The sequence below is a fragment of the Hoplias malabaricus genome, chromosome 15, assembly GCF_029633855.1.
Source record: "Hoplias malabaricus isolate fHopMal1 chromosome 15, fHopMal1.hap1, whole genome shotgun sequence".
NCBI classification, from domain to species: domain Eukaryota; kingdom Metazoa; phylum Chordata; class Actinopteri; order Characiformes; family Erythrinidae; genus Hoplias; species Hoplias malabaricus.
The window spans coordinates 15,239,134-15,251,524 of NC_089814.1; the positions used below are offsets into that span (position 1 = coordinate 15,239,134).

The 12,391-nt window shown below is 39.2% G+C and overlaps 1 protein-coding gene across 1 annotated transcript in view; it reads left to right on the plus strand.

Moving 5' to 3' along the window:
* Positions 1 to 12,391, plus strand: part of adamts2a (ADAM metallopeptidase with thrombospondin type 1 motif, 2a) — an 89,255-nt gene that overhangs the window by 41,915 nt on the left and 34,949 nt on the right. Inside the window, exon 4 of the mRNA XM_066645912.1 lies at positions 7,590 to 7,792. Coding sequence (XP_066502009.1) covers positions 7,590 to 7,792 — 203 coding nt within the window. The remainder of the gene's footprint in view (positions 1 to 7,589; positions 7,793 to 12,391) is intronic.

The following is a 12,391-nucleotide window of genomic DNA, read 5'->3' on the forward strand; positions in this document are numbered from 1 at the left end:
TCTTGCCGGACCTCTCCAAAAAACCCATGTGTGTTGCTTGGAGACCTCTGCACTGTGACTGTATAATGCCCTAGTTTGCTTCTTGACCTCTGCACTTTGATTTCTTTATAAATTGCATTGCTATCTTTCAACGGATAGCATTCAAGGTCAGGACCTTGACAACAATGTCCAATAATTCATTTTCTATCATTTATTCTCTGTGACATGAGGCAGGGATGGAACTCAGTGGCCAGCAGGTATGACACCATACCTGGACAGTCACATACATTAGCAGTTGCAGCTCTCTTACTGTCTTACTGTCTGGCCATTTTAAAACCATGGCATGGAACCAACATCCAAGGTCTGGATTTGAAGACCTCTGCGCTGGTGTAACCCAGAGGATGTTACTGCAGCAATGAGGGACACAAGCTCCCTAATACCATTTTTGTTTTAGAATAAATATTTGATGAGCATGTTTGGCCATATTGTGTAGATCATATATCTAACTGTGGACAATGACCAAAAACCTTAGCAGGGTGTGTATTCAAATGCTGAATATATTTGTATGATTATGGCAGTCATGCTTCAGTCCCTGATTATACGACTGTAAGGCCAGACCATTTGGCCCATGCACTGCCTCTTGAAACCTCTACTCTAGCACTAACACTCAAACAGTAAGAGGCAGACACCTCTTCTCTAGCATAGCAAATACAAACACATGGCCAGCCCTTCTGTAGCTTTCTATTTTTAGGCTTTGGCCAAGCACACGCTGGTGCATTGTAGCCTTTTACCCTTGAAATATGATGAGTGTGGCCTTTAAGTGGACGTCTGCTGACATTGTGATACCCAGTTGACTGTGGCAGTGATTGTGGAATAGGAGCGTGCTGAAGTGGACCTTTGATGGTAGTAGAAGCTGATCATAAGTTTGAGGGGAACCTGAGATTGTGGCAGCTGTGTCAGGTTGCCTGGAGTCTTATCTGATTTCCTGGGTTCCATCCTGTGGAGGTTAAAGAGGATGGGTGGAGGCTCAGAATGTGGCCAGTGAGAGTGTTGTGGCAATTATGTTTTGTAATCAAGTAAAGAATTATGAGCTATTTAGAGTCTGGGTATCATAGAATTGGTCACACAAATGCTATGTTTCCACTGGCATGCTGGGGCTTGATGTTGGATTGCTTATTGTGCTGTGTATTCCCTGTAGTTTGCAGGCCTGGGCCGATAAACTGCTGACTTCATCAGGTGTGTAAAACCTTGGCTTGAAAGCTTTTAAGCTCTGGAGGATACCTTGATGCATGGTCCTTGTCAAGAACTAGAAGCAAAGGTAAAATTCCTTCTAGTGTGTTGTTGCAACGATTTTGATACTACGTTACTGGTATGATAGCTATAAAATAAATAAATTGGGGGCAGGCACATCAAAACACATGTAAAGTTTTCTATTGCTAAAATGAATAAACCAACAAACCAAACCATCTCAACAATTAATGAAGTTCTTTGGCAAAAGGTCTGGAACATGACGGTAGATTAAAAAGTAATCCCACAGAGGCTGAGCCTTTTCAAACATTTCCCACTGTAAAATTTTCAGATTTAATCATCTACAGCATATAATTTCATTAAAAAATATCTCAGAATCCAAAGAAATCTTTATTTGCACAACCGATGGCTGTGATCTTTGTGTCCTCAGGCTGCACTGCTTTAAAACACAGACCCAATTCTTCAGGGGAAATCACTGTGTCTGTGAACACAGTTCGTTGCTGCAACCACAAATGCAAATTAAAACTTTATCATGCAAAGACAACATACAATGACATAAAGTGTCCTGTGGTCAGACAAATAATTTTTTTTATTATTTTTTGAAAATCATAGATGCTACAACTTTGCTTTTTATCTGCAGGCTGATGCAAATCAACATTGAGTATGTATTACAATAGTATAGTTTTGGCTTTGGTTCAGACAAAATCCCAACCATTTCAAGCAACATTACAAGCCACTAGGGGGTAACACATCTAGTAAATTTTATTCGTCTTTCAAAAAATAGAAGACTAGTGGACTCATAATGTGCATAGCCAAGGCAAAGAGAAAATAAAGATGTTGCTATTTTTAAGTTTTTATTGCATTTAATTGTATTTGAAGGAACACTATGTAAAAACTGTGTAAAATTGAATACAGTGCATTCATTCATTATCTGTAACAGTTCAGGGTCACAGTGGGTCCAGAGTCTACCTGGAATCATTGGGCACAAGGTGGGAACACACCCTGGAGGGGGCGCCAGTCCTTCATAGGGCAACACACATACTCACATGTTCACTACCAATGTGTGTTTTTGGACTGAGGGAGGAAACTGGAGCACCTGGAGGAAACCCACACAGACACGGGGAGAACACACCAAACTCCTCACTGACAGTCACCCGGAGTGGGACTCGAACCCACAACCTACATGCCCCTGGAGCTGTGTAACTACTACACTACCTGCTGCACCAACGTGTCGCCCTCGACTTCAGTGCAGTGCTGTACAAATGTATTACACTATGGGGGCAAAAAGCACAAATCTTACCTAGAGTTGCTTAAAATTTCTTATGTTCCTTATGCTCCACTTTTGAAGACAAATATTAATAAAAGTACAGAATAGTACATTGGCACAGGATCTTTCACTCTACACATTACATTACACACATTTTTTTCTTTTCACACAGTGGACTTAAACATGGAGCAAAGGTGGCTGGAACTTTATTATATTACCAATAAAAAAAATTCTCTGTTCTGCATCTTTCTGAAATATTTGTGAGGCTGGTCTCTCTGTTTACAGTATGACCTGCCTTGCTGCTGGTTTTAGCAGTTAGCACTGAATGCTTCATTTTGAGATGGTCATGCATAGCTTTGAAAGTTGTGTAGCTGACTGTAGAGTTGGATCCATCTCTTCTGAAGTATGTCCAGAGCTTCAGCAGCATGGGGTTTCCCAGAAGAGCAGCTTATTTTAATGTCTGTCTGTATTATTACTTCTGTATTTTAATTTCTCCTACAAACTAATCGACCTCTTCATCAATGCAGTGACAATGCAGTGTCTACAGGCCACAGACTGGATTCAGATCTGAACTTTGCTACTCAGTTGGTTTAGCCAGATCAAATTTCGTTTTGTTGGAGTTTATTTTGTGGGTGTGTTTTTCCATCATTCATTGGCAGAACCTTCAGTATGGACACTTGGACTAAGTAGCAGATTTTAAAAGTGAATCAAAATTGCCCTATAGTGTAAACAAAGACTTGCCTGCAGCTAATTATATTTTCAGTATGTAGTGGTAGTTTTTATTCTACCTAATGTTTTTGGTAGGCTTTGGGCTTTTGATGTAGCCAGAGTAGGCAAATGTAGGTATTTAGGAAACCTTCAAGTTCATGAGTAAGTAAACCTAGATGACTCATGTGCAATGTAGAGTAATGTGACCTGGTATCACCCTGCTTTTTCTGTGGGGTTCCTACTGTTTACACGGCACATTATCATTTTAGTCCTTAAATCATTGATCCTCTGTGTTTTGGTAGTAATTTCACTCAAGAAACAAACAATTTGAGGGCATTTCTAGAATTGTATTCTGCTGTGGTTTATGTACAAAAAGACTACATTGCTAACCTGACTCTTGAGAGCAGGCCTGTCTGAAAAAAGTGACCTGATCTGAACCACAGTGTCTCAAGTTTGTGTTATTAGCAATAAGCATCTCACTCTTAATCGCATTTATGGGATACATTTACATAAGACAGCCAAAAAGTCCTATACTTCAGAGCTACTGTAGATTTGTCAAATTGAGCCCAACAGCATGTAACCAATTTTGCAGAAGAAGTTTGCACATTTGTCTAAATTAGGCTAAACAAGCACACTGAGCTTGTATTCTAATGAGGTAGTCGATTCTGAAATGGAGGAGAAGACACAGTGAAAAAATCCAAATTAGGCTTTTCCATTGAGCACTTATTTTTATTCATGAGTTGGTCGCCTTGTTTACTGTTGTGTTAATGGTTTTCTTGCCATTATTTTAGCCTTTTTTCAGAAAATCTAGGAACTATCCTAGCCTTGACTGTAGTTGAGCAGTTGGATACAGTCACAGAAGATTTACAGTACTGTGCAAAAGTAAGAGACACCTCCCGGGCTTAAGTTGTGAAACATGATTCAGCAAGTGCACACTCCATTTAACAACTGGACCACACTTCCTGTACCTAATGTACAGTCAAAATGACAGTTTAACATCAGTTTAACATGAAATTGCATGGGTAGTGTAGTGTGGCCATTGGTAGTGTGGCTGCCCCACAACTCCAGGACCTTGGAGTCCTGGGTTTGATCCTGATCCATGTCATTGTTTATGAGGAGCAAGATTCTCCTCATATGTGTGGGTTTCCTCCAGGTACTCTGGTTTCCTTCTTCAGGAAGGATGAGGATGAAGGGGTTAGAGAAGTTGAATGATATATTATTTCAAATTATATGATATATATCTAAAGGTGTTTGTGGTATAGCGGTGAGCATAGCTCACTTCCAAGCAGTTGGCCCGTGTTTAATTCTGGGCTAACACAGTTACTTGGGCAGCATGGTGATGCAACAGGTAGAGTCGCTGTCACACAGCTCCAGAGACGTTGGGTTGTAGTGTTTTGACTGTCTGTAGGGATTTTGGTGTTTTCTCCTTGTGGGTTTCCTCTGGGTGCTCTGGTTTCCTCCCACAGTGTCCATATTTACTGCAGTATTTACTGTTGTTTAAGCACCAATCAGTCATAACATTAAAGACACCTCCTTGTGTCTACATTCAGTTTTCCATTTGATTAGCTCCACTATACACGTGCACTTTGTTGTTCTACAATTACAGACTGTGGTCCATCTGTTGTTCGGGATACTCAGTTTGCCCCCTTTCACCCTGTACATGAGTGTTCAGTGACCCCCACAGGACCATCACAGAGCAGGTTTGATTTGGGTGGTGGATCATTCTCAGTGCTTTGCTCACAGATATTGACATTGCGCTGATATGAGTGGATCAGACACAGCAGTGCAGTAATTGTATTATTATGGTTGATAGGTTTATATATGTTAGGAACTCTTGTATCTGTGGTGAATGGATGATAGGGAATCTGCTGTTACTTGCACATAACCACTTTTCTTTTAACAGCACTTCAACAGATTGTAAATGCAGTAGTCTCTTTTAATGTCTTTCATCAGCGCACTTGGTGTTTTAAGCCTTATTTTCAGTTCTCACAACAGGGTAAATGAATTTCAGTGTGTGTGTGCTCTCTCAGGTAACCGCACCACAGCTGTTTCTACCATACACTCCCACATTCATCAGTGACCTCAGTGCAGGGTGAGGAACTGGTCCACAGCCAGTCATATCAATGCACTGGTATACTTCACTTGCATCAGTCTACCATCTGCATTTACACTCTCATTTCTTTTTTACTTAAGTGATCTATCTGTGCTGTAATTTGTCTGAATATGTATGTTTTTTTTGGGTTGACACAGTGTTTATGTCTAGATAGCAGCAATATCAGAAGTCAAGCCTAAGGGGCTTATGGAGAGTTAATGGTCAGTATTTAGACTGTTGTTTTTAGATTGGTATTAAAGCTATGCATAAAGTCAGTTTTATAATAGAACATAACATATTGAACATATTCTATTTAAAAAAGTCTCATAGTTCTTTACACGGCACAAAACTATACTCCCCTGAACTGATTTTGATTTCCTGCATGTTCAGTTTCTCATAAGTGTGGGCACCAGGGAGTTTGGTGCTAAATTCTGTCAACAACATGAGTAGCTGGCTCCAGCATGGCAGATTAAAAAGTGTTTAAGGTAATTAAAGCTAAACAGGAAGAAATGCAAGGCAAAATCTGTTCGGGTGAGGACTGTGAGGGTTTAAAAAAGGAAATCCAAAACTGATCAGAGCCTGATACATATTTTGGACACAAGCAGTTGGGTCCCATTGGGTTCAGACAAATATTTTTACCTCTATAACAGACTCATTGCCTAAAATGACCAAATGTTATCACCATTAGTCACAATCTGCCACGGTCATTAACCACTGATGATATACAGATAGTGGGAAATAATAATGGAATTCCAAAGTGTATATTCCCATAATTGTTGAATGACAACCTATGGCATATGTGCCCAACCTTGTGCCACGTTTGATTGTGGCTAAAATCCGATCAGGATCATGTAGGCTTTTTTCCAAAAGAAGTCATAATAAGCTTAAATCTAGTGCCACCTTAGTTCACCCTGTAGGGGTTCAGGTGACACATGTGAAACTTTTATAGTCACGATTCTCAATTACAATATCAACTTATTTAAGTTCTTACATAATGCAACAGGAAAATCACTATTTAATTCAACTTCTTTATTAGAAGGGACTGTAGAGGTGTAAAATAGTAACAGCTCATCTATAACCTATATCACGTTTTGCAAATAAATTTTACTTATAAATTTCCTTTCAAAAGACTGAAAATTGTAAAACACAAAAAACAAGTTTAAATGAACTATTTCCATTTAACAATAGTAAATAGCAAGCTTCATTTTTGCCTTTTTATTACATAAAAACATTAAACCATTATATTCAGTAAAACCGTTAATGCAGAAGTTACACATAACACTTTGAAACATAATACACCATGTTATTTGAAGTTTGTATCACTTTTACTTCTCAGGTATTGATGATTGTTTATTAGCAGTGTCCCTTAATGATTTATGGAATATTGTCTGAATGGAACATATCACAATTTCTGTCCACAATTCCTCATGAGATTCACACATTTCACACCAGAGAAATGTGCTCATACCACTAATTATGCATTGTCTGTGTTTTTTTTAATTAGTATTATTTTTTTATTACTGCGTAATTGTTTTGTAGTGATTTAATCCGATGGCAAAATCTTGTTCTTCCTCTGAGTAAAATGACTCAGGTCTAAAAAGTAATTTTGCTGGAACAGCAAGTGCAAAACTCATTCAGTTATAAATAAATATTATTCATATTTCATAATTTATGTGTTAATGTTTCATTCTCCCTTTCTCTGTGCTGTGTTGTTCTGATGTGCTTTCTCTAAGTCTGTTTGTTTTACAAAATTGTGCTTTAGATTTACATATTAACCCAACGTGTGACTATTATAAATCAGGTCTTGAAGGAAAGCCCAAATTCTCTAGTTTGGAAAAAAGAAGTTTCTCTAGTTCACTCAGATGACAAGCAAACAGGGGATAAACATGAATTAGTTTTGTGTCTCGCTGGCAATGCTCTTGGTTCCAACAGGCTAATAAACTCCTCAGCGAAACGCTGCCTGTCTCCTTCTTAAAATGTTTTTACCGTACGTGACTGGGATTAGTGTGTAGGTCTGTGGGAGGCGGTGTTTATCCAGTTAAGATGCATTTTTGTTCATAATGCATGAAAAGGGGTTGCATAAAGTAAACGGGCTTTGCCTTAAATGTTGGTACCCCCCTACAGCAAGTTTCTACTGTGTTATTTGATGCATGTAAATATCATTTCTTTCCACAAATGACTGCATTAAATTGCTTGGCTGGTAGGCTGGTAATCACCCACTGTAATGTTAAATATCAATGTTGACTAATAGAAATGGTGGGCTTTGTCTGAAATGGTTCATATTTTTTTCAACAGCTTCATTGCTGGGAGGCCTGGTGGGAGCAGAGACTTTCTCTAGAGGGTTTGATCCAAAAGTGAACAGCAGCAGACGCTCAAAAAGGCAGTCACTTCAAGATGAAATCTTCAATATTGAGGTGCTGCTTGGGGTGGACTGCTCAGTGGTTCAGTTCCATGGCCGAGAGCACATCCAGAAATACCTGCTGACCCTCATGAATATAGTGAGTACACAAAGCTCTCCAAATTCTTTGAGCCTTTTTTCACTTAGACACTTCGTGCATCTGTCTGTCTGTTTGGATATATATCTATGACCAAGGTATAATGCTGTTATATGACCTTGACCACTTCAGGACATGGATTTGAGATTTAGTTGAACTGTGAGTAAATAGTTCACTTCTCCCTAATGGAACTCAGTAGGTAGTGGGCAAAACACTGCAGAAGTAACATAAGACACTAAAGCTGGTTACTCTCCTAATACTGATACTGCATTTGAATGTTGGTCATAGATTTTCAGTGGCAAACTATTTACTGTAATGATTTCTGTTTTGCATAATGGGAAGATCGCTAAGTTGGCCCCTAGTGATGACCTCTAATCAACTCATCACTCACTGTCGGTCAGCTTTCATAAAAGTTGAGAATAGCCTATTGACCTAGCCAATACTGTTGTGTTAGTCTCAGTTTGAAAACAAATATTGGATGGTACCATGTGTATAGAGGAATCATTTGCTGGTCCCCATCCTCCCAGCTTTGAAGAATTGTATGTAGGGTTGGGCAGTATAATGATAATATTGTATACCGCAGTATTTAAAAATGTGGACGGTATCTCAAAATGAGGGCGGTATTTATGAAATGTGTGGGGTGTCACAAATTTATGTTCTGTGTCTTTGAACGTCATCTAAAATGTTCATGTGCATTTAAGAGAGCCACATGGAGGGGGCACTCTGGGAGCTCAATAACTGCTGATGTCACGGTCTGAAAATGGGTGGAGAAAAGCACAAGCCCAGTAGCCCACTGCAGTTGAAAGTTTAGCACTCAGTTTGAGTTAAAATAAAAAGTAAGAAAGCTGTAAACTGACAAATTCTCAGAAAATCCCTCACTCAACTTTGTGCTCACATGTATATGGCTTTATCCTCTAAATATGTGCGTTTTAAGCCTCAGTTTGCTGAAAAATCTGCTGTGGTGTGCTAAACCACAAGTGCCTGTTAGCACAGCTTTGCTTCTAAGAAGGGTACAGTGTCTTATTTTGCTTATTTTCTACCTTTTATGTTCCTCCAGCACAAGTTGCTGAAATTTGCTATCTCAGAAATGGGTTTTTATTGTCAACACGTGTTTCATTGTGCACTGTTGGGCTGTGTTTAACTAAATTTACTCGGCTTTGTGCTCACAGATATAAGGCTCAGCGCAGCCTGACAGAGGACACCCTCCCCGCGGTAATATCATATACCGCAATAATATTTTGAGACTGTATGACGGTATGGAAAATGTGGATACCGCCCATCCCTAATCATATGATACCTACACTGAACTGACAGGAAAGGTATTAAAACTTTGGGGCACCTAGGCTTAAAATTCCATGCACATCAAACCACAAAGTTCAGCATAAAAACTTGTTACAAACAGTAGCATGTATTCAAAACTGATATTGCAACTGTAGTAAAGTATAGTAAGTGCAAGTGTAGTAACTGCATTTTTATGAAGCTGCATGCTGTTCATGCACAGGTGCAGGAGCATGGAACAGAGATGATAAATGCTATTACACCTGCATTAGAGTTTGTTCTTTTAAAATGCATAAGACACCATTTCTGGCACTGTATCTTCTCTGAAAAACAAAAGACATTTCTCGGATTTGCATATTCCAATGTAAATCAACAGGAACCTTTCATCTGTTGTGATTAGAATATATATAAATTCAATCTGGACATCCTGGGGGTTCTAAAAAGCAGCTTAAAGTTGTTTTTTCCAGAAATATTTTCACTGTATTATTGTATAAATATTTAAATACCCTTCTTCTTCATGAGTTACTGTTCATGCCACTTCTGAATTTCAGCCTGAAGTGGGATATATCTGTGCAGGAGTTCTGGAATTATCTTTTGCACCTGCTGCTCTAGGATACTGCCAGGGCATGTTTTTACAAGCTGCCATAATGTTTGAAGACTAGCTATAGCATCTGCTGCTGTTTTAATCTGCCACATGATGTAATAGGTCTTCAAGGTATTAGTATGAAGCTGGCATTGAACCTGGCCTCTGAGAAACCTGAGGTGAACGTAGGACAACATCTGGTCCTGTGGGATCAGCTGGAGTGTAAGGAGGCTGGAGGTGTGTGTGTGAGTGTGTGTGTATGTGTGTGTGTGTGTGTAGGGGGTGGGGGGGTTCTTTTGCAGCCTTCGGAATAAGTGAGCATGTTCTCAAATGTCCATCCATCTCCCTGACAGCTGCTCACACAGTGGAAATTCCATCCACATCCCTAACAAGGTTTTTTACCTGAAGGATTGATGTGTCTTGGATCCTTGGGCAAGACCGGACTTGCAATGAACTAACTGTGCATTCATTTGAACTAGGAAACAGCCTATATTTCCAGGGCTTTCTTCTTTTGTCCTTGCTTTGAGCAACCTCATGTGCTTTTCACATCATTCTGTCTCATCCCACCCTCCAAAAACTCTATATTCATCCTTTGTTCTTTTTTCTTCTATGCCTCTTTTTTACTTGTTTTACTTGTAGTCACACTACATACCCTGCTGTTGTCCAAAAATTGTACACTCTGAAAAATTAAGGATCCAAAATTTGTTCTTTGATCATTAACTCAAGGAACCATTTGAATACATTTATGACATAAAAAGCCACAGACACATGATATATATATATATATATATAGTCCACTAATGAAGGCTAGAGGACGACCAACACAAACTTTTCAGCAACAGGTGACCTACTGTCTATGACTTTATATCTACAAGGTGGACAGAGTGGACAATGAGTGGACACCGTGTTTGAAAACTCCAGCAGCATTGCTGTGTCTGCTCCATTCATACCAGCGCAACACACCACCACAAACAATGATCCACAGACCAAATCATCTCTTTACGATTACCTTTAGGTGCATTTATTCTTAAAATTGTACAATAATTGCCCTTTTTTCAGTCTTTCTTCTTCTGTCTCTGTCCATCCTTTTTGCCTGGAGTGTGGTGCTCAGGTCTGGTTCTTGTTTGTGTTACTGTTGGGTTTCCTAGCAGAAGACAAGCTCCGGTGGAGGACCTTGCTGCATTATTAATTTGATCCTAATGATTTTCTGGCACTTTGGCCTCCCGCTCATCAATTAGCTTATACCTGCTCGGCAGCACGCTGGGAGCTGGGCTAATAGAATACGGACAGGGTCCTACAGAGGGCCAGAGACACAGCCGCTCTAATGAGGGGCCTTTGCTGTGTGCGTGGGTGTGTGTGTTTGTGTGTGTGTGTGTGTGTGTGTGTGTGTGTGTGTGTGTGTGTGTGTATGTGTGTATGCGTGTGTCCATGTCAAAGAGAAGAATAGAGGAAATATCAACCATAATGAGAGGGAGCGTGGAACATTGCTCATAATTGTCACTTATATGTTAGGTTAAGAAGCTGTTACATGGCCTGCAGGGAGTGTGTGTGTGTGTGTGTGTGTGTGTGTGTATGTGTATGAGATAGAGGGAGAGACTAGAATAGAAGGCCAGTAATGGACGGTAGTCTAGTCCAGAGACAGGGGTCGGCAGGACTTTCTCATGGACATCTTGTCTCCTTCTCAAGGTTGCCAGGCAACTTTAATGAGTGAGTAACCGTGGTGATAAACAGGAAATAGTGATCCCCTTCTTTATTAAATTCATCATCACCTCATAATCGCCACAGCCGCTACCCAACCCCATGTCTATGTGTGTGCGTGTGTGCGCTTGTATGTGTTCTAATGAGGATTTGCGCTAATTACAACTACCAACTCACTCATCTGAGCCCATTTGCTGCAGGGCTGAACGCTACAGTGCACTAAAGTTACACTGTGATTTCTGATAAATATTAAACAATATTTGCAATATTAATATATCTACATTTACTCAGATATACTCCATTTCTGCTTAACAGAAATTATGTATTATATTATATTATGTATTATATTATATCTACATAAGACATGTGATTAGAGGGCAGATAAGTATATTCATGGCCATGTTATGCATGATGCAGATATTCTACCGCATATTAATTCTGTAATTAAAGTTGCTTCATAATGAGATTGTAATTCACAACATATTGAAAGTCAGTGAAGATTGGATATGATGTGGTTAAGGACTTACTTTCATTCTGACCAAAACTATTTATAATGCCTCTCATATCTTAACTCTGAACATTCTACCATTAAAATACTAATAAACTTCGTTAACTTTGAATGAAAGCTAACAGAACAAATCTTTTTTCCAAGTGATATTCAAGTATTCCATTGGTCCATTTATCATAATTTGGGACAGTACAAATTTTCAGGCAAAATTAAATTATATAAAAAAGAACTGCAAATAGATCATGCTTAATTTAGACTGGAGTAGACTGGAATATGGTTTAATATGGAATATGGAAAATAAATATTACCAGTTTTCTTTGCTTTGCTGTGATATTGGCTTTGCTCAAACAGCTGACCAAATAGAAGATGCTGTAGATCATGTCATAGGCAACATCAATGGGGCAGCTGGTGTGTTATCAATGCTAAGCTAGGGCTAATGCCAAAATGATGTGCAATGGGATTTTTAAGAAAGAATATATCCAGTAGCTACAGCCCTGTTTGATTCATTGCATTGAGTAAAAAATTCCTTGCAGTG